The sequence below is a fragment of the Psittacula echo genome (genome assembly GCF_963264785.1).
Source record: "Psittacula echo genome assembly, chromosome: 3".
NCBI classification, from domain to species: domain Eukaryota; kingdom Metazoa; phylum Chordata; class Aves; order Psittaciformes; family Psittacidae; genus Psittacula; species Psittacula echo.
In genome coordinates, this window is record NC_137736.1 from 99,383,222 (window position 1) to 99,409,249 (window position 26,028).

At 46.1% G+C, this 26,028-nt stretch overlaps 1 protein-coding gene across 1 annotated transcript in view; it reads right to left on the bottom strand.

The window, feature by feature from the left end:
- The window catches only part of KPNA3 (karyopherin subunit alpha 3), a 55,165-nt gene extending 44,852 nt beyond the window's left edge, over positions 1–10,313 (bottom strand). Inside the window, exon 1 of the mRNA XM_080612039.1 lies at positions 10,154–10,313. Coding sequence (XP_080468165.1) covers positions 10,154–10,237 — 84 coding nt within the window. The 5' untranslated portion in view covers positions 10,238–10,313. The remainder of the gene's footprint in view (positions 1–10,153) is intronic.
- Positions 10,314–26,028: the final 15,715 nt, after the last annotated feature.

Sequence of the window (26,028 nt, forward strand, 5' to 3'; positions counted from 1 at the left end):
TTTCCTGTATAGCATGCGCAGTGCAGCGGATGATTTAGAATCTCCTAGAAATAAAAGTTTATCCTCTCCTTGACGGACAACAAGCAAAGCACCTACGTGACTCCTTGATTTCTTCCAACTCATGACACCAACTCTGTCCTCTCCTAGAATTTCTAAGTAAGTGTCCCTCCCATTCCCTTACCCAGTAGGGCAAGTACACCGACCTATCTAGTGAAGCAGAACAGAACAGTTGATTGCCATTGCAAAAGAGCAAGAGTCCCTTTCCTATTCTATAGTCTAGAAGACCCCAATTCAGAGGTATAGGTTCAGGGGTTTTCTACCAGAAAGCAAATACACCACCTTCAATGCCACCTGGAGGCATTAAATACAGGAATACAGGGACATTGTCAAGGAAGCTAGGGATCAGGTCAGGAAAGCTAAAGCCCAGCTAGAACTGAGTCTGGACAGGGAGGTCATGGATAACAGGAAGGACTTACACAGGCATATTGCAAACAAAGACAGACCAGGGATAATATGGGCTCTTCCCAGAAGGAAATGGGAGAACTGGCTACCCTGTATATGAAGGAGGCTGAGGTTCTCAATGACGTCTTTGCCTCAGTCTTCACTGGCAAATGCTCTGACCACACCGCCCAAGCCTTGGAAGGCAGATGCAAGGACTGTGAGAATGAAGACCTCAGGCCCACTGTAGAAGAGGATAAGGTTCAAGATCATCTTAGGAGCCTGAATGTGCACAAATCCATGGGACCTGATGAAATCCATCCACAGGTCCTGAAGGAGCCAGGCAAACAAAGTATTGTCTATGCTTGTGTACCAAATTCAGAGGTACAAGTTCAGATTTTTTCTAATAGATGTTACCAGAAAGCAAATCCACCACTTTTAATATCTTACTTCACAGCCAAAATACCGTCTTCACTTCGTACAAGACATGAAATCAGAAAACCGCAGAACAAAATGAAGATGACTGCTCATGGTAACTCAGTGTAAACATCAGACTAAAATTCTGATCTCTGGATCAGCATAAAGACTTGTGGCCTCTTTTTTTTTTTTTTTTTTTGTTAATGTAAAAGCTTTTATAGATTGTAGATAACCACTTTCAAGAACCTAATTACAAAACGAAGTGTCTGGTCAGAAAGGCCTCAGACTTTTGGGGCAAATGCCACACAAGACCAGACGTTCTTCAGTTTGCCAAATATTTATACTAGTTTCCCTTAAGAAAGAAAAAAAAACCCACCAAAAAACAAAACCCAAGAAAACCTACTAGGCTAAACACTAGCCAGATACCTTCTTGTGAAATCTATGTTTGAACAAAGACACTCCCTTTCCAAATACTTAAACAGTTTTCAACTGTAATATCAAAGTACCTCAGACAGTCATTCTACGATTCCATGATGTATTTTTATAAGCACCTCCCTGTCAAGTGAGGAAAAAAAAAATCCCATTTTTCCATCTGTAAAATGGGAAACAATAATTGCAATTTGCATACATTCACAGGGTGGCATGAAAAAAAACACCCCAACAAATCAAGTCTCTAGAGAGCTAGTCTGTTTCAACACAGTAAGTTTTTTTGGTATAGTATTACATGGATCAAATGAAATCAGATTTTTTTCTATTTTTTGAAAGATATAATCAAAAGGCAAAAAAAGATTAAACATGCGCTAGCTGCCTAATTAAACCTATGAAGAGATCATTCTGCTTAAGATGCAAGAGAAAACAACAAACCCAGCTGACAACCCAGGAAGAAGATGGAGCATTAGGAATTAGAAAATACACTCCAGCGACATCCCACAATCTTTTATGAACCCAGTCATGTCAGCAACCTTCCTGATTTAATCATTTCAGTATCATGAATTTTACATGCTTCTACCTCACTTTCATAATGTGACATAAGCCTTAATTCCATGTTTCTGCCATTTGAACATTTTGGGTATCATACATCTCTCCTTGAGGATACCTTCAGTTTCTCAAAATTCCAATTTATACATCCTTTCACAAGAAGGGTATCAGCTAGTCCTCTAAGAAGTTGCTTGGACTACAAAAAGTGGTTTGATTTTAATAAACAAGGACCAATACAAAACTCCTTTGAACTTCACAGCTATAAGGTCCACCAAAATACAGATTACTCTGAGTACAGAGATAAAGTGAGCCACGCCCCTATCATCAATGTGCATGGTAAGAGGGTACTGCCAGACTCTCAAGTGCCAAAAGACACCCTCACATTGACTGCATGTGTCACAGCGCCTTAAACACCTCTTCTTGGCTGGAAGGTTGCTCTTCACTGCTGTTTGTTCAGTATTATGAACATTACCCACTACAAGCCTATGCTCTTCTTGCATTCCTGATGAACAAACAGCAGTAAACAGGATCCTGCTGACTCCTAGCAGGGCTCTCTCATTTCAAGATTCTTTCTTGGTGTGGAAAGCCTTCCGTATCTGGCTGCAAGTCAGATTTCTGGTGCAGAGAAATCACTACCACTGACTTTGCATCTAACATTTGTGGGCATGAAAAGAAGCAAGAGACCCTGATGTCAAAAAGTTGCATGTAAAGACTCTATCTGCTGGTTAGGGTGACCTCTGCTTACCTGAGAGGGACACACAACGTCTCTCTGCATAATTTCAACTTTGACTTACAACGTAGTTGACTAAGAAAAAGGACTGGGATGTTCTGAGAACTGCACCTGGCCAGGAATCCCTTACTACATCCCTGAAAGCCTGGCCTCAAGTCACACTAGCATCCTGTCTGATCGCCTTCCAACCACTTTCTCCTCAAGCATACAAGCTTTGACTATGTTCCACACCAGCAAGTTTCTAATGGGGTTTGAGCACTCATTAAAATACATCACCATCAAGGCTAACAAGTCAAACTATGAGGAAGCCATTGCTCCAATTTTGCTAATCACCTATCACCACCTCCAACATCCATCTGCTAATGAATCTGACAAAACCAAGGTTAAAAATGCACCAGAGATCCTCAGCTGGTGAGACATGGCAGAATATGAGGGAAATGAGTCATTCAATAAGTGTTTGAATGTGGAAGATAAGAATTTTATCTCCTGTTCCACAGTCATTCATACAATATATATTCCTATTTTTAGTTGCTGTGCTTATTAAACACACAAAAAATCAAGTTTAAAACTGACTAACATTTGCTTAACCTGAGAAAGGAGAAAAGTGTCAGCTGACCCATAAGAAATGATACAGAGCTTCCCCAGCAGATTTAATTGTGTCAATCTGTCTGTGAAGGGATAACAATCCAGCAGTTACGTATCACTAGATAAGGTATACCTTCTCTCCTTCACACTGACCTCTTTGAGCCGCCACTGGTCTTCTCCAGATCTGAAGGGCTGGCTCAGCAAGCTAAGGGAGCAGTAAAATAAAGAAATAAATAGCTTTGCAACTAGCTTACTCCAAGGCACAGACAGTTTGGATGCAGGACTAATTTTTTGGAAGAAACAAGCTCTTCTGACTACCCATGTCAAATGTCATGAAGTGGAATGCAAAGCCCACAGCTTCTACTATTACGGAAGTAATCAAGAATATAAATTCAGTATCAGAGTTTCATAGTGCTGGGTATTTTGATAGATAATGATAGACTATTCTTGGAAAATCTATACATTTTACATTTCTTTTTCATTTCAAGTCAGTTCACTCATAATTTGTCTTTACTACTTGATGACACACCCCACCAGCTTCAACCAGTTCACTGCTTCTTCTAGTCTGATCTTATAAATTAAATGCCTAATTCCACTTCCAATCCCACAATAAATACAAATCTGATCGCTCATAGCTGGTACATTCTCTTAATTGCTGTCTTTTCAGATAACACAGTTTTAGGGAACAAAATGTCCTGCTTAGATGTGCTGGAACTGCACAAACATTATGAAAGCCTCAAAAAACTTACGTAAAAATAGTTAAAGAGCTCTAGTATGCTACTGTTCCAATTTAGACCAGACTTCAACAATTTACAAGTTCAAAATCAACTGTTTAATAGAAGAAGCTTTAGTGATGCTAATCTCTAAAGTAGTGTAAGAATTAAACCAGTAACTCTAGTTACTTGAAGTGTTGGAGATACACAAGAATGAAGAAAAACAAATTACAGGGAGATTTGCAAAGGTTTGGTATATCGCAACAACAAACAGCAATAATTCGGCCTCGGTACAGCAAGCACAGATCCCAATCAGCTTATGAAGATTATGTTCATCATGAGATGTCATCTCCAAATTGTTTTCTCCACAGGTATTGCCAAAATCAACCATAACCTCCTAAGGTGTGTATGTCTTTAAACAATGCAATGCATTCAACTGATTTTGAACCTCACAGAGAAAATCTAAGACAGTGTATCTAAATGGACTTCTTAGGTGTTTGTTTTCTGGCAAGAGTCACAAACATTTCACAGCATGTTTACTTGCAAACTAACTAAACTTTGGAGAATTCTGTAGCAATAGTAACAGAGAAGGCTTCCCACATTACCTTTTTCTTCCTATCATGTAATTCTTTCCAAGGTACAAACATATACACCTGTATTCTCCCAAGAGTATATATACTGGCCTTAAAGGGTAATAAAGCTTCAGGAGTCAGAGCTTAGAAACTCTGCATGAGAGTACTGGATCATATATTAAATCCAGTTCTCAACAGGAACCTACCTGACACCTGTGTTTTCACTTAAACTACTGAGATTCAGGAAGCCAGTGAAGCTATTGAGACAGCAGGTCCACAGTACCTTAAACCAACGTAAATCAGCTGTTGCAGCCCTACTGCCTCCCAGGCATCCTTTTGGAAGTATACCTTCCTGTGCCAGCAAAGCAAAAGGCAGAAAGCTGACCCATCTGCAAAACTAAACTCCTGAAAGAAACTGGATTGTTCCAAAGTACCTAGGAGTAACAGGCTTTCTGGAATTGCTACAAGATTTATTTGTTTCAGGTAGTGTCTGAAGGGAAGTACAGGAAGGCAGCAAACAGATTTGTCAGTGCACAGAAAAGCATCAAGAAATGAGCTGGTAGCAGCATGTCTGCTCATTTGTTAGCACTGTGCAGCTATTGTACCTTCACTGCAATAAGCTTTTGACACTTGACAGGAACATGGGTTTAAGTCAGCCTATACCTTTCTCAGATGTCCAGAGACTGTACAGATTGGATCTCCACAGAATATTCCTCAGCTTGCAAAAAAATTCATCGCAGCACGACAAAAATAATTTGAGTAAATTCAAGCAACCTCAAGAACCAGTTCCACATTGTTAGCAAAGCAGCAACAGTAATTACACTGAACCTGCCATAACGGATGAAGGAGATCTGGGATAAGCCCAGGTTCTTCCTGTGCCTCAGCTGTGGCTGGGATGCTGAAGGCACAGAACAAAAATAATCCCTGAAAGTCCCTGGACCCAAAGGCGATACAGAGCAAAAGGTGATACAATTGTTCCAAAAGAAACTGTAAACTGAGGAAAAGACATCAGTGGCCAAGACCTCTGAAGCTTAAAATCAAATAGAGCAGGAGTAGGTGAAGAACGACAAGAGTGGTCATGTCTCTTTTTGGTAAATAGCCTTCAACAAATTTCAGGAGGTTAATCCTATGGCCTAAGCAACACAGTTCAAGGATTTGTGTTCTTCTGACTTCTGATTAGGGTATGACAAGTAAACAAAAAATGACATTTTAATCCCAGTCATTAATCCTGGTTTTTACAAAGAGTTATTTAGGCTCTAACACACTAACTCCCCACTAGTTTGATGGTGAGGTTTTTGTTTCAGTATTTTTTTTTCTATATGAGTGCACATGGAGCTCTACTTTTGATCCAGTAAGCACTGTGGTAATTACATGATCATAGTCACACTGTATCACACACAAAAACCCTCCAGTAAAGCACGCAGACAGCCCTACAAATTGTAACATCTCCATTCATCAAGAATTTTCCCTCAGTTTTAGTGAGGGATGCTGACTTAATCCTGACAAAAATAAATAGGCTGAATTGTCTGATCTGTCACTTTAAACATCAGATCAGTGAGTTAACATATGGGTACCTGCTGTTGTAATAAAGATAAGGTAACACTTCTAGTCCAAGAAGTTACAGAAGTCAAAAAGTTTAAGGGTTTACTAGGCAAACAGAAAAATCAGAAGGTTCACATTAGGTTTTCTAAAAGCTAGGCTATGTTAGATGTCAAGATAAACAAACAGACAGAACAGTTACAAGGGGCATTACAAATTAAGTGATTGCATCTATTTAATCTTGTCCTATAAAGCTTTAATTGTGTTGGAATAATCAGTGCCATACATTTAGAAGAAACCCACAGAGACTTACGAAGACTGCATTCCTATGAGGAACACTGGAAAGCCTTCTCTTCAATATATGGGAGGAACTAAAAAGCCTTTTCACACCCCTGAAGAATAGAAAATTGAGAAGGTTGTGAGGAGAAACTGTTCTGGCAGTTGTTTGTCCAGATGAAACCACTAGTGTCTTGGCTCCTTATCGCTCAGCTCTGCAGGTTCAGGTTAGCTCTGTCTGCTGCTAATCACATGTCAGTACCTATAAAAATAGAAGAGTCTCACTAATAAAAGCAAGAGTAAAAACTCATATTAAGTGATTAACAATTAGCTTCTGGCATTTGATTTTGCTATTATCCCTTTTGGGGGCTAAATACTTTTTGGAAGTATTAATACCTCAAAAAAACAGAATTCCAGTTCTATATCCCCAACACTGCCTCCTTAACAGAGGAAGCCAACAAAAAAGTAAGAAACTTCTACCCAAATCTGAAACTAGGAAAAGTAGGGTGAGGCTATGCAGGTCAAGGATTCAGAAGCTTTCACTTCTGCTCTACAGATCCATTTTTTTTGCTCTTAGAAAAAGCACAGTGAGAAGTTGCATGTGGCACTGAGGTCTGCCTTAATATAAAACTAAAGTACTTACTCACCTTTCGCATCCCTTAAAGTTGCATTAACCAAAAGCAAGGACAATTATATGGCCTACCAAACCCAGTAATAAAATATGAGTTAACTACAAATTAAAGGAGCGAGTATTTTGGTCTGCCAGAAGAGTCTGTACCCAGAGGGGATCAATAATAACTCACCAGTATTTATTAGAAGCCAAAGGAAGATTACTAAAGAATGTATTCAAGCCTATTGTGTTCAAAGGCAGTGACTGTTTCCAGGCAGAAGGTGACTCAAATGCCACTGTTTTCAAACTTACAGCTTTAATATTCTGGACTTTCCAAAGGATATAATCTAGATTTCAGAAAATGATTTATTGCTCCATCATACCAACCATTTATTTTCTCTTTGGTGGAATCCGACAAAATGTGTAGATGCAGATCAATGCCAATGATGGCACTGATGATGCCTCCTGGTTTCCAAAGTTAGGTACAGAAAATTGGAGGCAGGATCTTTACATAAAACTCCTTACGATAGCACAGGGACGAAAACAAGTGTATGCTATTGCTCACAGTTGGGAATTACATATAATATTTGATTTAGAAAAGAAACACTTTGTGGAGAACTGATAACCTTCACTAAACAAAGACAAACTGTCCAATCAGCAGGTCAGTCTGTGTACCACTATCTCAAGAGAGGCACAGTAAGTAATGGCAACTATGTAGCATTGCTATGCTCTTCCATTCTCCACTACAGAATCTCAGACTGGTTTGGGTTGGAAGGGACCTTAAAGATCTTATGGTTCCAATCCCCCTGCCATGGGCAGGGACACCTTCCACCAGACCAGATTGCTCAAAGCCATGTCCAACCTGGCCTTGAACATTGCTAAGGATGGGGCAGACACAGCTTCTCTGAGGAACCTGCTCCAGTGCCTCAACACCCTCACAGCGAAGAATTTCTTCCTAATATTTAATCTAAATCTAACCTCTTTTGAGTTACCTTACATTGTTTTACTTCTAGAGACTTAAGATAGCTACAGTTTACTTAGAAGGGTACTTCTAAAACAAACTTTTAAACAAATACCATGATCAGAAGAATCAAAAACACATAGGAGAAAATTTCAAATATTTAATATAAATAGTTTTAAAAGATGCTGACATATTTCAAATACTTTACAGTCTTTTAAATGAACCTACATCTCATCACAGGATATTTCCATAGGTGTCCAACTTCAACATATTTCTGTGTTTCACCTCTTTGCTGCTCACAAAAGAAAGATGCCTCTTAGATTTTAATCATTTTCAAAAACAAGGGTGAAAGCTTTAACCACATTAACATGCAGCAGCTACCTACCAAACAGTTTTAGGCTCAGCCACAAAAAGAAGTCAGTCAGCACACTGGAAGAAAACCCCAGAGGACATAGTTCTCTGTAACAGCAAATACCCTATTCCAAAATAATTGCTCCTCCTCAGGAGGAAATGAGAGCTAAGCCACCTTAGCTGGTCTCATATAACTAATTTCAGTCCAGCTTAGCTAGTCAATTCCCTTCTTCCCTGCCTCCAGAGAGGCGGATATTTAATTCCCCTAGTCTCGGGCATGCTATAATATAAGCAAGTATGGATGACGGATCAGTTCACACTAGGCATGAACATACCTAACCTTTCCCTGTTTAGAGCTCTGATGGATTCAGGCCAATGACTGAGAAAGCAGCAACAAAGCTAGTAACCAATACGAGGGGATGAGACAAGGACAAAATGAATGAGGAGCAGCAGGAAGAGTCTCACTGGATGAGAAGAGGAGAAAGAGACCCACCACGCCTCCTCCTTAGCCTGAAAAGCAACTGCTAAACAGAAGGATGGGTAATTTTTAGTTCCTTTCTAACATTTACTAATGTTAGCCTGAAGTGTTGAAGTTACCATACTCTTTACATACAATATTTTCTGTGAGAAAGATTAACTGTCACCAAGTTAAGCAAAATCTAAGATAAAGATTATTTTACACTGTGAATGTCATCTTAAAGACACTGCTGCTGCTGCTTAGCCTGACCTGCATAAAATTGTCTCCACCCAAACAATAGCACTAGAGGTGTGAATTCTGCTATATTACAAAACATGCTTTCAAAGGACTAAAATTCCAGTCCTGCTGATTACAGACGTGAATTTAAGTGATAAGATCAACAGAAGCATGGAAAACACCCTGGGGTGAAGTCAAACTAATCCAACACATATTTAGGTTTTCAGTCTAGCAAATCCTAATCCGATTCCAATCCTAGTCTGATTTCAGAACAACTCCCTCCTCCTTTCTTTCGTCTTACAGAAACCTAAACATAAGATTTGGGATTTCCTCCCTTTTCAATTGCAACTAGAACATAAGATGTCCCCGCGAACGACACACAGATTCAGAAGACCTTTGGAATACCTTCAGGGAATAAGCTTCTAACCGCTTCGCATCTCTCAAATTTGGAGGAGTAAACTACTACCCTATTAGCTTTAGTAAGCACCGCACTCCTTCCCGATTTAGATGGAGACACCCAGCACACGATCACTGATGTGCCTACCAGCATTTAAAAAACAGAAAGCGGAGAAAAAAAAGGACTGATCTAAGGCAGTGCAGGAAGCAGAATGGGCCAGTCCAGTGCACTGTGTGAAGGCCGATCGGAGCGCGGGAGCGGCTCCCACCACCAACACAGGCCCCTGCGCGCGGCAGCACCTCCGCGGGAAACGGCCGGGCGGTCAGGGCAGCCCCTCGCCCCGACGGAAGGGCTGTTACCGCCCAGAGGGGCTGGCACAAAAGGCAGCCGGCACCATTGTCCGCCCCATCCGAGCCCAGATCCCGCCGAGCACCGGGGAGGGGGCGGCAGGGCGGCAGCGGGGAGCTGTAGCGGGGGCTCACAGGGGTGCATCCCGCCGGCCTAGCCCGGGCACAGCGGCCGGCGAGAGGCCCACCGGGCCCTCCCGCATCCCGGCGACCCGCGGAGGGGGCGCGGCGGGGCCTGCACGCCGCTCGCCGGGACCGCGCTCGGCCCGGCCGCGCCAACCCTTCCCCCCGCCACCGTCTCCTCCGCCCCCCGCCGGCCGCGCCCGCATGACGGAGAGTAAAAAAAAAAAAAGGAAAAAGAGGAAAAAAAAATCCCCGCGGCTGTTCTTCCTCCGCCGCCGGCCCCAGCGGCCGCTCCCCGCCTCCTTCCCGCCGCCCGCCCGCGGCGACCCGACCGCTGCCAGGCCCCGGCCCCGGCCCCTCCTCTCGCGCTCGCCGGAGGCGGAGGCCGGGCCCAGCCGGGTCCCCTCCGGCCCCGCACCTACCTCCACGTCGCGGCCCTTGTTCTTGAAGCTCTTGATGCGGTGGTTCTCCAGGCCGGCGGCAGCGGCGGCGGCGTTCTCGGCCATGGCGGCGGCAGCTCCCGGCTACGGCTCCCAGCTCCTGCGAGGCGGCTCCCGGCGGCTCGCGCGAGGGGAGGGCGGGGGGGAGGAGAGGGGGGCGGAGGGAAGCGGGACGTTCCGTGACGAGCCGGGGGGGGGGGGGGGAGGATGGAGCGCGCCAGCCGTTGCTGAGTGACGGGGAGTGCGGCCGCGAGCGCACGTGACGCGGTGCTCGGGATCCGCCAATCGCGGCGCGGCCCCTCCACCTTGCCCCGCCCCGCATAACGACCCGAAGGGGGCCCCCGCTGCGCCGAGGGCTGGGGACTGCGTTTCCCGCCCTGCACCGCGGCGGCGCTGCACTGCATGCTGGGGGTTGTAGTCCCTGCTCGGCGGCGGCGTCGCACGTGGAGCGGGCGGGAGCGCGCCCTGCAGGGCGGGCGGCGACAGCGCCGGCCTTACGGCTCGGCCCCGGTTCCGCCCGGGTGGCTCCAGCTCAATGCTGAACGTTGTGGCTCTCCGAGGGCGGCGGGCAGGGCCTGGCGGGGTATGCAAAGGCTCCTCTGTGGCCTCGTGCGCCTGCGGGGGCCCGGGGAATCAACCCTGACAGGGAGTTGCAGCGGGCTCAGGGTAACCCCAGCCTCCAAGAGCCCCCGCACCCTGGTTGACTGCAGGTTTGTTCCCCCAGATGCACCGTTTGGTGACCCTGCTGGTGGGGCTCACTGTGAAGCTGTCCTTGGCAGCTCTGTCTGCCGGGGGTTCGTCAGGTGCCTGCTACACACCTCCCTCTGCGTCCCATGACTGCATTGACATCTCTGTGTGTCGCCTGAGAAATGCTTCACAACACGCATCCAGCCAGTTCAGATGTTTGGGAAGCCCTGAGTTTCCTTCAGCTCACCCACGATGCAAGCAAGCTACCTGGAAGGCAAATCCAATGCGTTGCAAACACACCCCCCATACCACGTGCACACGGTATATGTGTGCGTCCCTGGAGTGTTGTACCTGCTATAATGGTCTCTTGTCAGAAATCACTGCACCCAACCCCCCCAAGCTGTTACTGTGGCAGTGGTGGTAGTTGTATATGCTGCAAACAGATCCAGGACCTTCAGATCAATAGCAGCCTGAGCACGGCAGATTGGGTCAAACTCAGAGTCTCAAAGTCACACCGAGTATTTCTCAGCTAGTAAAGAGGATGTGTGGGGGTGATGTAGTTGTAGAGAGCGGTCAGCAGTGATCTTAACACCCTCCACAAAGCAGAGAATTAGTTCTTTGGAAGAAAATTATCCAAGAAAACCGAACCCACAAAACAACAAAAATATGTAATGTTCATATCTAGCTCATCTTATGCCACATCAGGTTCTGCAACAGACCCTTATAGCTATGTATAAGCTTTTCACAGACTTCTCTCAGAGTTTCTCCCTCTAATTGACAGCTCAGCTTTTTCATTACCACCCCCCAGCCCCTCTTTATATCATTCAAATGTCTGTGCCTTGTAACTCACAGTTCTGGCAAAACAAGGCTTGCAGCCTGATGGAGATGAATAAAAATCTGGAAGACTAATGCTCTTCTTCACTGTCATTCAGCTGTGTGCCAAATGTTCTTATCTGAGGGATCAATGTAGCACTTCCATCCCTCTCATATCCAAGTGGTTTCAGCTCTCAGTGCACATTCCTATATGCCTTTTCCTAACGGTTTTGTCTGGGTGTGCTGCACCGTTATTGCTAGTGGTAGAAAAGAAGGAGCTAGAAGCAGAAAAAGCCCAAATGGCATGACTGATGTGACTGGTGTTTGTCAAGATTGCTAATGTCAGAGATGGCTTCTAGGCTCTGGCACTTGCTCTTTTGAAGGAGAATTGGATCCAGCTGTCCAGCTATCTTCAAGAGAGCAGCTAGAGCAGATTCAGTAGCTGAGAACTTTGGTTTACCTGCCAGAGAAGGTAGCCATAGCTGCCAGCTGTGGCTTACTCAGGCCTCATAGGACATCTGAGCAATGCCGATCCGATTCCTGCCAGGCAAGATTGTTGCAGTTATCCTCTGGAGGAGGTGCTCACCACTGCTCAAACAAAAGAGCTTTGTTCAGTTCCATCCAACATAATCTCTGAGGTAAAAGGAAGACTTGCACATAAAAAATGAAGTGTCTCCAGACTGGGACAACTCAATTTACCAATCCATAAATCTACACCCCTTCCACTAGATAGGATTTATAGATACAACAGTGGCAATGTCTTTTCTTTCGCATTTTCTCCTATTCATGATATAAGCCTTTCAGAGTTTCTACAGTGCATTTCATTAGTCTTAGTAGACACTCAGGAATTGAATGCCTCTTAGACAGAGCTACATGAAAGTTTGATTAGTTTTACTGCCTGAATAAAGCCTCTTGGTGCAGCTCTTGACTTGATAATTAAACTTGCATGTACTCAGAAAAAATATTTTGATATAGTTAAGCAAATACTACTTTTTGGCACTGTAAGTAACAGACAGTATTAAAATATAAGGAATGAATATTTTTATACTTAAAAACTGAAAAAACTCTGTGGTTCAGGGTGGCTGTTCTTCCTCACCATATGAGCTTCATATCAGCGTATTTTTATCACCAATACCTGTGAAATATATGTCAGGGCTATGCACACATTAATGGGATTTACTGGCCCCGAGCAGCCTCCCTGCACTCTATTTCAGATCCCTGCTCCAGTGATGCTGCAGCAGTGCTGGTTTCCAGCTCTACTGCAGTCCTGGCCTGGATGCACAGGCTGATATCCTGGCTGGGATGAAATGGGGCTCGTGGGTGATTGAATGAAAGGGAGAAAAAGAGGCTTGTTAGGGCACCGAGGTCATTGGGTACCTTCAGTGTCCCGACAACATTAATTTTGTTGCTTAAAGAGCTGTGGGGAGGAAAGATCTTTCATAATTCACAGATGTGGGATGATAACAACTCTTTGGGTGTCCCATTACTGAATAGAGTTGAGCTATGCTTGTTTCTGGGATGACTGGCTGGCTTCAGTGAAAAAAAATGAACCCAGCAAGTGATATTGCCATATTTTGGGAAGTGCACAGGGCTAGCTCAGAAACCCACCTGCAGCTCCAGAGTCAGAGGGCACTACCACTATGGTAGTCAGTCACTTGTTTTTCTCAGTCAATGATTTTGTCTATGTCCACCAGTCAATAGAGCTGCAAGAAAACCAGCAAGTAAAAGAAATGTAATGAACCGAAGTCATGCTCTTAGTGACAGTCCTTCCAAGAAGGACTGTGGAGATTTAGGTGCAGTACTTTAAGATGCTGCCTGTTGTCAGTCCCACCGTGCTAGTAGATGTTAGAATGCACAGGAGAGGCAAATAAAACGTGTCAGCTCCTCAGTCTCTCTGTTCCCAGCCATGAGTAGCTGAAGCCAAGACCTGTGGGGTGGAGGAGGTGAGGATGCCTCCCCAGCAGAGGACTGGGGCAGTTGGCGAGGCATCTGGCAACTGGCAGTTGGCAATATCATCTGAAACTGCTGCTGCTGACTTGTCTACAAACCACCCATCAAGAATAGACTGTAAAATCATGCAACTTGTAATAACAGAAAGGCACAAGGGTTGTTATTTAGCCCATTAAGTTAACCTAAACCACTCATGGGTCTCATGTCTTGTTTGCCCATCTCAAAATGGGATGCCGGAGCATCTCTGACTTGGGTGACATGACAGCTGTAACCGTGTATTACAGTTGGCACAGCAGGGCAAGAGGAAGAGTTTTCTTGCAAAATTTGCCACTGTTTGTGTGCTAACTGCCAGCAGATGTTAACTTCCATGCCTTGCTTTCTCGTGTCTGTTAAAGGCAGAGTGACTAGTGCAGGCTCAGACACTTGCGTGGCTGGGGTCGCTGCCCAGATCACCCTGTCCCCACCACTTGTATAGCTCTCCAGCAACTGGCTAAGCAGCATCTTATCAGGTGTTGCTCTCTGACAAAAGGGATGAGTAGCTCATAATGTAAACTAAGGCAAAGTCCCCTACAAACAATGCCTTTGACATTCATTTTCCTTTAAGGTACATGTATAATTTTGGTGAGACTGTTAATGCATGTTTGCAATTCTCTCCATCACTGACATAAAAATTTGTCTTCATAGGAAAATAGTTACATTCTTACCTCATGGTAACTAAGGCTTTGTAATGAATGCAAGGTAAATCCTAGTAAAGGCTCCAGCTTTGTCAAAGGCTGCCCTTAAATACTGTGGATGCTAGGAGGTAACACATCCTCAAGGAGAGATGAGATAGGTCCACCAAAGAGAAGCCCATGGAAGGTTGCTGTGTACAAAGATCCGTATGCCCAGGTCAGGAAACCCCTACTCTGAAAACAGTTGGAAGCTGGGAAAGTGGTAGGGGAAGCATCACTTTTTTCTCCTGTTCTTAAGAGATCCGTTTACTGGTGTCTTTTGGAGATACAATACTGAGTAAGACAGACTTTTGATCTGACCTGCAGTAGTCCTTATACTTACAGCAGAAAACTAGTGCTCAGTGAACTACATCACTACGAATTTGGCACCTGAACACTCTCAAGGTACAGTGTGTTCCTCGAGTTTCAAAGCAGTAGGTTATGGGTGTCACCAGTCCTCCCACAGTGTCTCCAAGAAACTGGCAGTCTTAAATACCTCTCTGAGCAGTACACCATATCCTGTTACCTATAGACAGCACAGTCAATGGCACTTATCAAATCCAGGCAGCTTCCGTGGGCTCTCAGGAGGTGTGTGGACTGGTACAGAGCTCAGGGAAACGAGGACCCTTCTCAGGACATCTGTGCCAGGACCAGGCCCAGGCCCAGAGAGCTGCCCTTGCTGCTGGGAGAAGTCACTTCTGTGGATGACACAAAGAGCTGGTGAAGGAGCTGGTGTGAGGTTGGCTTTGGAAGAGCCAGTGAGGATCCCAGGGCTGGGACTTATAAATACTTTATTATTTGCAGACCAGAAACAGAAGCATTGAGGGAGCAGCTGGCTGGTCCGCTAGTGCTTCCAGAATCTGGGGGATGTTGTTAGTGAAGGAGGAACTGTAAAACCTCTGGTTATTCGTAGGCCCTCTGTGTTCAGTCTGAGCCAAGTTGCTGTCTCAGCATCTTTGTCCAGGGTTTGACTGGAAGGAGAATTAGGGGAAGCTCCTCCTGGGACAGAGCATCACTTTCCTCCTCCACTATTCTCACAAGAAACCCCAGAGTAAGTACACACTGGTTGTCATCTTCTGCTGGTTCCCACTGTCAGGCAGCTCCACACAAGAAGGTGAGCTGCTGTTGAGAGTTATGGGAAGGTGGGCATGGGGTGGGGGCTTCATGGACAAGGGTCTGCTGCCACAATATGCAAAGACAAAGAGCTTGGTTGAGTGATGGTAGCTGAGGTCAGTCAAAAGCCCAATCACCAGATAAGACCATAGTGATGAGGCAGGTGCCAGCTCATGCCAAGGTCCAGTGCGGTGAGTCACATGATCAGCTACAGGGATAGTTGCAATGTAGCTCAGGCAGAGACCAAGGGCAAGAGCCCTGCTTAAAAGCAGTTCCTGAGATAAGGAGAGTGAATCCCCGCCAAGGATCCTCACAGCTTGTGCTCAAACAGCTCTTTGATTCAAGGCCAGCCAGCTGCACTGTCAAAGCTGGCCCTGGGCCCAGGCAGCCCAAGCCCCGGGAGGAGGGGGATGTGCTCAGGGCTCGGGCACCCACTTGGAGCTGAAGACATCCCTTTGTACCGATGCCTGAGCGCCAGGCTGCCACGGAACCAGCGGGGTCACAGACACTTACAGGTCTGGACAGCTTTCCCACATTTAAGGCAGATGGTGATCAGGAGCCAGAATGCCCTGCTGCCCAAGCTTCAAACCAAGCACAGCTCCTGAGATACTGCTTGCAGAGCCTCCTAGGCTTTGGCCTTGGATTGCAGGTGCTCAGGAGGCTGGGCTAGGCTGGGTTGTGCCACAAACAGCAAAACCTGATGGCTTGCTGGTTTTTGTGGTAGGAACAGCTCCACGCAGTCTGCTCCATGGCCCAGAGCCTTCAGCATAAGCAGCCTGGAGATGCATGGGTTGAAGCCCAGCCTCAGAGCCAAAAAGGACCAGGAAGTCCCTGGTGCAGACTATGCTGCACCTGAAGGAGAAGTCAGAGATGCAGAGTATACAGGAAAAGTCCCTGAGCACCTAGGAGTGACTGTCCACACAATAGAGGTGGATAATTTAATTGGCATAATTGGGAATTTTCTTCTTTTCATTATGGATGTATAGAATACAGTAGTAGAGATGGCAAGAGGGAAGCATATCTGGGATGGAGATAACTGCAGAAGTAGTCTGCAACCAGGTTAATAATGTCATCCTATTTGGGAAACTGCAGGGGTAATAAAGATTTCCTTTAAACACGCAAGTCACAGGGTATGGAATGCCACATTCCTCACCCTGTGGAGCAGGAGAGATTTTCTTCTTTGGTAAAAGGGAGGGGAGAGTCAGAGCTCCTGGGTGACAACCTTAATGGTGCAAGCCTATGTATTACAACCTTGGGGGCATGGTGCAGGTAGCCTTGTGCCAGCTATATGATCACACATGGCTTCCATCATGTCCCTTCTGGCCAAGAAACCAGGCTCTTTAGCTATGGCATTACCAGGCTGTGGCATTGCTGCCAGGAGAGGCCTGTCTCAGTGCATCCTCTAGACAAAAGGGATCCTCAAAGCACCTATGGAGACTGCGGCAAGGTGGATATTGTCACGGGGGTGAGGAAAAGCCTCCTTTGGAGTCCTGGGCCTCAGCCACCCAAAGCCACCTGTACTCCATCCTACAAGAGTCATGGCTCGACTGAAGGTTTCTGCTTTCCATCTATGAGATGGTCACTGGGCTCATGGGGACAACTGTCATCAGCCACAGTGTGTATTTCTGCCTGTAAGCTCTAGCATGAAGAGGAACCACCTGCCACAAACCATTTGGCCTCTCTTTGAAGACTGTGGGTGTGCTTGGGGCAATCCCATATGGTCATACCTCACCAGCATCACTTGCAGCAGGGTGATGGTACTGCACATTCTCATGTGGTCACAGTGTGCACATGGGATGGTCAATGCCGAGCTGGGTGTGCTTGCCAGGCCTGGTATTGGTGAGGTTCAGCAGTGGACAGTGCTTTCAGCGCCCACTCCTGGCAGCTGAGAGAACACAAACCCATGACCTGTGCTCACCGAAGGTATTGAATCTCTTGTAAACCAGTCTGTATGCCCGTCTCAGGGCTATAGCTGGACTGTGAAATGTGGGAGTGACCTGATTGGCTCTAGTTGGTCTCCAAAGGCAATTCAGACAAGACAACCTCATTTTAGTGAACACTTGAAAAGTCTCTGGAGTGCCAGCAGTCTGAAAAGTTGCAGACTAAAAAACCTCCTTGTGCTGACAGCCCCAGGCAATGAGAGTGCATCAGAAGCTCTTTGTATTTCAACAGTGCAAGGGTAGAAGATGGCTCTTCTTTTGTAGCCTCCAGTTTGGTGGATCTGTTTGAAGGATCACTTCTGGAGTAACCTAACTGCAGGTTTGGAGCTCTGTGGATGGAGTGACCTTCATCACCTCCAAATCATAATGTGAAGCCAATCTCCTAACTTCCTAAACACCATGGCGCTGTGAAACTGCTGTTTTGAGCAGGTACTGAGTGATACACATTAACTGACACATATTAATGTCCATGGATGGATGGGGAAATGGTGGTTTGATCCACTATAGTCAGATGTATTTAGCTGACACAGATATGAATAGCCAGCATGTTACCATGTGTATTGGGTTTGGGTGGCAAGGTTTTGGTAGCAGGGGAGTTACAGGGGTGGCTTCTGTGAGAAGCTGCCAGATGTTTCCAACAGGGCCAATGCCAGTTGTTCCAAGATGGATCCACTGCTGGCCAAGGCCAAGCCCATCAGTGATGGTGGTAGCCCCTCTGGGATAACATATTCAAGAAGGGGGAAAAGTTGCTATGCAACTGGGCAATTGCAGCTAGAGAGAGGAGTGAGAATATGTGAGAGCAGCCACTCTGCGGACACCAAGGTCAGTGCAGGAGGGGAAGAGGTTCTCCAGGTGCCAGAGCAGAGCAAATTCGGTTTGAAGTTGAGCCCTGGAAGAAGGGAGGGGTGGAGGAAAGGTGTTTTCTGAAATTTGGTTTTATTTCTCATTAACCTGCTGATCTTATTTGCTATAAATTTAACTAATTTCCCTAAGTCAAGCCTGTTTTGCTCATGATGGTAATTGGTGAGTAATCTCCCTGTCTGTATCTCAACCCATGAGTCTTTTGCTGTAGTCTGAGTCTTTTGGTTTTTTCTCCCTCCGTTCTGCAGAGGCGAGTGATAGAGCAGCTTAGTGGGCACCTGGTGTCCAGCCAGGGTCAACCCACCACACGATCTCAAAGCATGATGACGAGTGTCAGATTTTGGCACATGTTAGCAATACACTTTTTCTCCTAAACACAGTCCCTGGAGCTTCAGGATTACATTAGCACTGCAGAAAATAGGCCTATTTTTTTTAGCAGAAGTATCTCAAAATGGACTTGCAGTGATCCCAAAGTATCTTTAGTGCTCACATTGTTAAAGGTTATCACATACAAGCCTTAACTTGTATTTGATCTGATTTTGCTAAATCAGATTAATTTTTTTTTTGTATAAACAAAGACAATTTAATGCAAATAATTATGACAGACAAGGCAAAGATTTATTGAGGTGCATCTGAGGCCTTGTGGTTTGCCCCGCTCACCTCAGTCCACCAACACAACATGCATTTCCATGCTGTGTGCATATTGTGCAACCATTGCCCCTCCCGCCCACCCAGAGCAGGCTGTCTCCATCCCTGGTTAATGCAGCCTTGATTACAGCATCCTTAGAAAGGTGGATTTTGCTTCGTGTTCTCATACCGAAGTATTAATCTGCCCTGACATCACTTCATTTGCCAGAGCTGGTACCACAGCCTGAGATCACTTCACTGCAGAGGTTATGCAGAAATAGAGGCAGATTCCAATAACTTCTGTCCTGCAAAGCAAGTTTTAGTTTCTACTCTGGTATAATTTTATATATATATATATAGGTACGTATAATAGCTTGTCTTGTGCAGAGGTAAGAAAGTCACAGGTGCAGTGCTATGTGAATCTAGAACAAGGGACAATTCCCTTTGCATGCCTTGATGGAAGAAAGTTCAAGCTTAGTTATGCTTCTGGTACCTCCACAGACCCACTACAGCTGGTTACTGACACTATCTCCTGCTCATTTGAGGAGATGTTCTGCATATTTAAATAATTATACATTTGGTAGAAGGCTGTCATGAACACCATATAATATTCTTCTTGTTTCAGTAACTTCAGTTTGTAAGAAGTCACCGAACAGCGAGTCCCCACGCTTACACATTGAAGCTGGTTTCACATGATTATTGGCAGAAATGGCAATTTTATTTTAAAACCTCCTGTGATCTGATCTCAGGATCTATTTGGATCTTCAGTCCCCATGGCAATAGCTTCTCAAATCCTGAAAATAACAATGTGTGCAGCTATTTTGACTGAATAAACCAGACGCCACACATGCGTAAGGCTGAGCATATGGGTGCGTGCTTGCAGGGAGAGAGTTTTGTTTTGGTCATGAAAGTAGCTATTTTCCAAGCACATGTAGAGATCTGCTCTATTTGGTCAGATGTGTCAAGTGAGCGAGTGCTATTTTTACATTATCACTTTTTGAAACAGGCCTGCGTGCATCCTTCTGAATAGCTTTCTAATGATACCTGATGTGGTTCGTGTGCACAGGAGCCCATTAGGCATCGCTCTTCCCAGTGAAACACTGCTGAAACTGTGCCATGGAAGAGGAGAGGCAGGAAAGTAGATCCTAACCTCATTTTGTATATTCATGTATTCCCCTTTGGACTGGAGCTGATAATGAAAATGGGAAGTCTTGTGAGCTGTTTTGGTTAAGAATAGGAATTGGTTTTAATCTTAGATGCTACCTTAAGCGTTTGAAGATAATGTGTGATAAAGGAAGAATCAGTTTCACAGGCAGTTTCTTTGCTTGCAGCTCTCTGCCTTTCAGATAGACCCTGATTTGGTCCTGTGAGGGTGCTCCAGGATGGACCTTTTCCTGAAGGCCACCAGGTATCACACGCACCTCATCTCCTGGTTGCTCAGCTCTGCATGGAGCCTGCCCCTTATGTGATCCCAGTGCAGGAGTGCAAGGAGCTGGTGGGCACTGGGTCCTGCGGGAAGACGGGGACAATTTGCTTCCCCCCATGTTGTTGTCCAGAGGATGTTGAGTCAGATGGACCTGCACAAAGGTTTATTCATGGGGTCTGTAGCTGGTGGCGTGCATTGACTTCAATGTAATAGCTGCTTTTTGGGAAAGATGTGAAAATGAAAGGAGAGAAACAGAGGGAAGGTAAAACTCGCCCACATGGCCAGCTGGGAGGAGAAGGAACAGGAGGTCCCCAGAGAAGTGTCCTCCCCTCGGCATCCTCTCTGGTGGCATGGGTGCCCTCCCTGCAGGCAGATTTCCGGTGGTAACTATATGTATCCTTTCTTTTTTCACCCCCTCAAGCTCTCTTCTCATTTTTCCTGCTCACACAGATTGGTTGTGAAGCTTTGTGCGTGCATTTTGGTAGGTCCCCTAATGTAAGCTGAGAGCAACAGCTCAAGAACAGGAAGAGAGGTGGGAAAGGAAGGTGGTTCTCACACTGGTGGCCATCACTTCTCATAGGAGACTCATAACAGGGCTCACAGGTGCACGGCCATGAGAATAAGAGAAAACCAACATGGGTTGACAAGGGAAGCCCACCACTCAGGGTCCTGAGAGAAGCCAGCAGCATGGTGGGGAGACAAGGAGCAGCGAGGAGGCTGCAGAGCTGCAGATAGGACCCCTTAGTGTCACACACTTCAGGCTCTGCATGGCACACTGCAAAGCCAGAGTGTGGCTGAGAGGTACATGAGAGCTAGGAGCTGGGAAACACTCCCAAATGGAGCTGTACAGCTCTAAATTGTCTCAATTATTATCACAACCAGCAGAGCGGGTGACAACAACCGCTTCCTACAATGGCATCTCACCAGCTGCGAGGGAGCTTGCTTAATTGCAAGTGCCTTCAGCTCCTTGCTTGGCTCTCACAGGCCAACTGGCAGAAGGGCACCCTGATGTGCCCTCATGGATCTTGGCTGAGGCATCCAAGGGACCACAGATGAGGCAATGCCAGCTGCTTCACCAGACTTGCCAGGGCCCTGCTGAAGGAAATAGGGGTCTGTCACCTCTGAGCTTAGCATGGAGCGTCTGGCTGCAGCCCGGAGGCACCGCTGCAGCCGACTGCCATTCCTGTCCTGGCATTCACCAATGGACAGGGACGTCTGACCCACTGGTGAAACAGACTCACCAACCGCTCTTTTCCAGCAGTGGGCCTTGAGCTAAGCCGGTCCTGAGTCTGGCTTTGTCTTCAGGGTGAGCCTGGCAGGGATATTTCAGCTTTTCTTTATCTTTCCCAGTGCAAGGAAAAGGGAAAAGTAATGGGCAACATAAGGAAGGAAAAGGCAAGGCAAAGGAAGGAAAAAGCAAGGCAAAGAAAGGAGAGCAAGGCAGGAAGGAAAGGCAAAATAAAAGAGGGCAGAGCAAGGCAAGATAAGAAAAAGGAAGGGAAAGCAAGGCAAGGAAAACGAAGAAACAGGCAGAGACAATAAAAAGCAGGAAAAGTAGGCAAAGAGAGAAGAGGGGAGAGGAAAGAAGAGGGGAGGAAGTGAAAAGGAAAGAAGGAAGAGAGGAAGGGAGGAAGGAAAGGAGGAAGGAAGGAGGGGAGGAAGGAAGGAAAGAAGGAAGGAAACTAACAAGGAGCACTTCACTGCGTGTCTTAAGCTGCAGTGGATTTGAAGTGCAGCCTCGAACACTGTGAGTGTTGGCAATGCTCTGTGTAAGCCAGAGCATGATGATGACAACATAACATGAAAAAGAAAAGTGAGTGCGGAGTAATTCTGAGGGGAGGGAGCTCTTTGTAAGCATTTGTTTGCAGATAGTTTTATGGTGATTCAATGTAGTCGATGTAAAATCTGGCTGAGTTGAACTGGGTGTCAGCCAGCCCCGTGTGGCTACTAAAATTTAGCTGAAACCGGTATTTTACACCGATTTCTTTAGGTGAGGAGAGGGGTGCTGCCTTTTGGGCAGTACCTCTCCTGCCAGGCCAGCCTCAAGGGCTGGTTCTGCTCCAGAGGCCCACCTTGCGCCCGTAGAGGCAGTTGGCAGGCTGGTGGTGAACCAGGTCAGAGAACTGATCTGGGGGGAAAGAGCAATAGGGAGAGAGTTTGGGGATTTGTTTTCCCTTTTCCCGGGCTGGTTTTCCTGCTCTTGTCCAGCAGCTAAGTGAGAGACTACCAGGGCCTCCCAGAAGCCCTCCAGCCAACCTGCAGCAATATGACTCAGTGTTTCCCCAGCTGCCAAGGTAAATGCAAGCAGGGTGGAAAACCAACAATGGTAAACCCCAACCGCCTGCAAGACTTCTTCATCCCCTTTGAAAAATGATAGCTACAGAGGCCCCATTTGGAGGGACTCCAGGGTGGGTCCCCTTCAGAGAGCTCCTTGGCAGATCCTGCACTCCCTCTTGCCTCTCTGCTCTGCACATTGCCACATCCTTTGTCAGCACCCAGCACGGCAGCATTAAAACAAGAGGGAGGCCAAGTGGAATTGAAACTGAAAGCCACCCTCCTGGCTACGGGGAATTCCTTCCCTGGCAGAAAATCAGTGCTGGCTCTGCCAAAATTCCCGTCGGATTTCTGTCCTTACTGGTAATAAGTGAGAGTTCAGATAATTACGTCAGTGCCACAGATTTTAATTATTATATTTTGAATGTTGTATAGAGCATGCTTGGTGAATTCCTGGCATTGCTCTGGCAGTGTAAAAGGAATAGGTCTTCTTGTATTTGAAGAAGTAACAGTGCTCTAGGCTACAAAAGATAGGTAACTGTGCTTTTTAATTTAAACTTACAGCCATGACAGCAGTACTGGGGGTCTCTCTGCTCCAGAAGTGCTCAACCTCGAGTGACTGATGGCTGTTATATCCAAAACCTGGTAGGTTGCTATGGGGAAAGTTCCGGAATAAATATCTCTGCTTACTACAGAGGCTCAAAAGACTGAGATGCAGTTAGATGTAAATACCTGGTTTGATAGCTAATATATTTGGGGTTTTGTTCAGGCTCTTGTTAGGTGCTGCTGGTGGTTTGCTAGTAATTACAGTTCCATTTTTGAGTGCTATCAAACACTGGGAATATATAGTGGGGTTCTGAAGCTGTAGGGGAAATCCTTGCGGATTATGAGGAGGGAGGAAGGCCACTTACTCTTCACCTTCCCTTTACATTTAACTTTTATGTTTAACAGTTAATGCAGAAATGATAAGATTTCTGTGAAGATCATTAGAAACCCATATTGGTAGGGAGAGAGTGAAATATGATTACATTTTGTAAATCCAGTAGAAATGCAATTCAGGAAGATGGATGCAGCTATTAAAACATCACGTCTTAGATATATTTGACCAATATACACATGTTATTTGGTGCTGTAGTTTTTGTAAGTTACTTATAGGATTAAAATAGCAATAAATCCCTCATAGTGAGTATTATTTAGCACCCACATTTCAGTTAATTCCCCAAAAGAATGTCAAGAAGTGAAGCAATAAATTAGAGGGCAGATGCCTTTCTTCAGCTCTCCTTAATTGCGGCTCAGGTTGCATTTCTGGCAAATCGTTAGGAGACCTCTGCAAAAGCCTGTCATGGCAATGAAAGATGCCACAGTGATAGACATGTGGAATGCCAGCAGCAACATGGATAACTGTCACAAGTATAGGTCCAAACCAGCCTAATACAGTAATGACTTCCTAAGGTACCAGCCCTGTCCATGGGTCAAGTAATCACCTGCAAGAAGCCAAAAAATGGGAAAGAGACCCACAGCAGATGCCTGCTGCTAATGAAGCAGGGGCCACAAGTTGAACTGTTTCAGATCTAGACTGGCCACCACCTTTCCTTCTCTATACACCCTTCAAAATAACACTGTGTGAGTGCCTTTCCAAATGCTGCTTCATGAGTTTTAACTATATTGTGGCTCTAAAGGCATGGTGCCTGCTCTGGTCAGTGATCTTCCCTGCACTTGGTGGCACCAGGGATCCTTCTTTATCACCTTGGCAAACCCCACATTCTTGCCATTCTCACCTACAGTATTTTGCTTGCAGCATTCAGCAGAGCTCATGGCCTGGTCCTGCAAATCTCTTCTTGTGCAGAGGGGCTAAGAAAGAACCCAGTTGTTGTGGTTTAAGCCCAGGCCATAAATCACGCAGTCGCTCTCTCACTCCCCCCTTTTCCTTCACCCAATCCCAGAGAGATGGGGAGGAGGATCAGAAGAATGTAACTCCCACAGGTTGAGATAAGAACAGTCCAGTAACTAAGGTATAACACAAATCACTACTGCTACCACCAATAATAATAATGATGAGGGAAATAACAAGGGAAGAGAATACAACTGCTCATCACTCGCCGACTGATACCCAGCCCAACCAAGCAGTGATCTAGCCCTTCCGGGTAACTCACAGTTTACATCCTGGGCATGACGTGCTGTGATATGGAATACCCCTTTGGCTAGTTTGGGTCAGGTGTCCTGTCCCTGCTTCCTCCTGGCTTCCCCTCCTCCCTGGCAGAGCATGAAACTCAGAAAGTCCTTGGTCAGACTTAACGTTACTGAGCAGTAACTGAAGACGTTGGTGTTATCAGCGCTGTTCCTGGGCCGAAACTGAAAAACACAGCACTGCACCAGCTACTAAGAAGGAGAAGAAATGACTGCTGCTGCTGAACCCAGGACAGTATCCACCCCTTATTCCATACCATTCACATCATGCTCAGATCCCATATTTTCTATATACCATCACTCATATATACATATATATATATATACATACACAGAGAGAGAGAGATAACATTCCTTAGTGCATGGACCAATCCCTACAGAGCTGCTGAGTCCATCTGATCCACGATTTCGGGCTCCGTCTCTTGTAACAGTCTTTCAGAGCAGGAGAGGCTGTGTGCAGTGTTCACGCTTGTGAATAACCTCGGCAATAGTGTCTATTGCTAAGTCCACCCCTCGATCGTTAGTCCACCTCCATGTTGCATCTCTGCCCGGATGGCCTGAAGTGTCATGGGCCCACCAGGCTCGAAATAATTCACCTTCCCCTTCAGCAGTTTCTACAACTTGTTGCTGGGGACTGCATACAGCTGCCTTCCATTTCCGATGCTTCCAAAGCACTGGAGGGGCCCAGTGGACTGGATACTCACCCATACTGTCCCACACACCATGCCACTCATGACTGTCCAGCCTTGGGGAAAACCTCTTGGTCCTCCTATATTGTCGTCTAACCCTAAACAAGACCCAAACCTGACTCAACTTTCAAGATCAGACAAAATGGTCGTGAGTAAAACACACTCTGTATGTGTGCCAACATGCTGATCCCCATCACAATCAGCAGGCAGGTCCTAACGGTACCCAAAGGCCATTCAAAACCTTCAGAACTCTAAAATAATGCTGCTGTACTTGTCACTGGGGCTGGTGTATCTGCTGTGCTTGCCCGCTCTCCCACCGCCAGCTTCCCTTTTTCTGAGTCCAAATCTTCCTCCTCTGCCTTGATGGGAAATGCTGCGGGGTCTCCTGCATCCTCCACCTGTTCTGGGTGCCTGAGGCTGGACCCAACTGATGCTCCCAAAGGTGATATCTTGCTCTCCGCATCATCCTGGGGCTCGGGCTTACAGGGCTCGGTGGGCTCCTGCTGGGGGATGCTCTTGGCCTCCGCGGGGCTGGGCTCGGCAGCGGGGCTCGGCTCCTCCGCCCCCTCCTCCTGCTGCT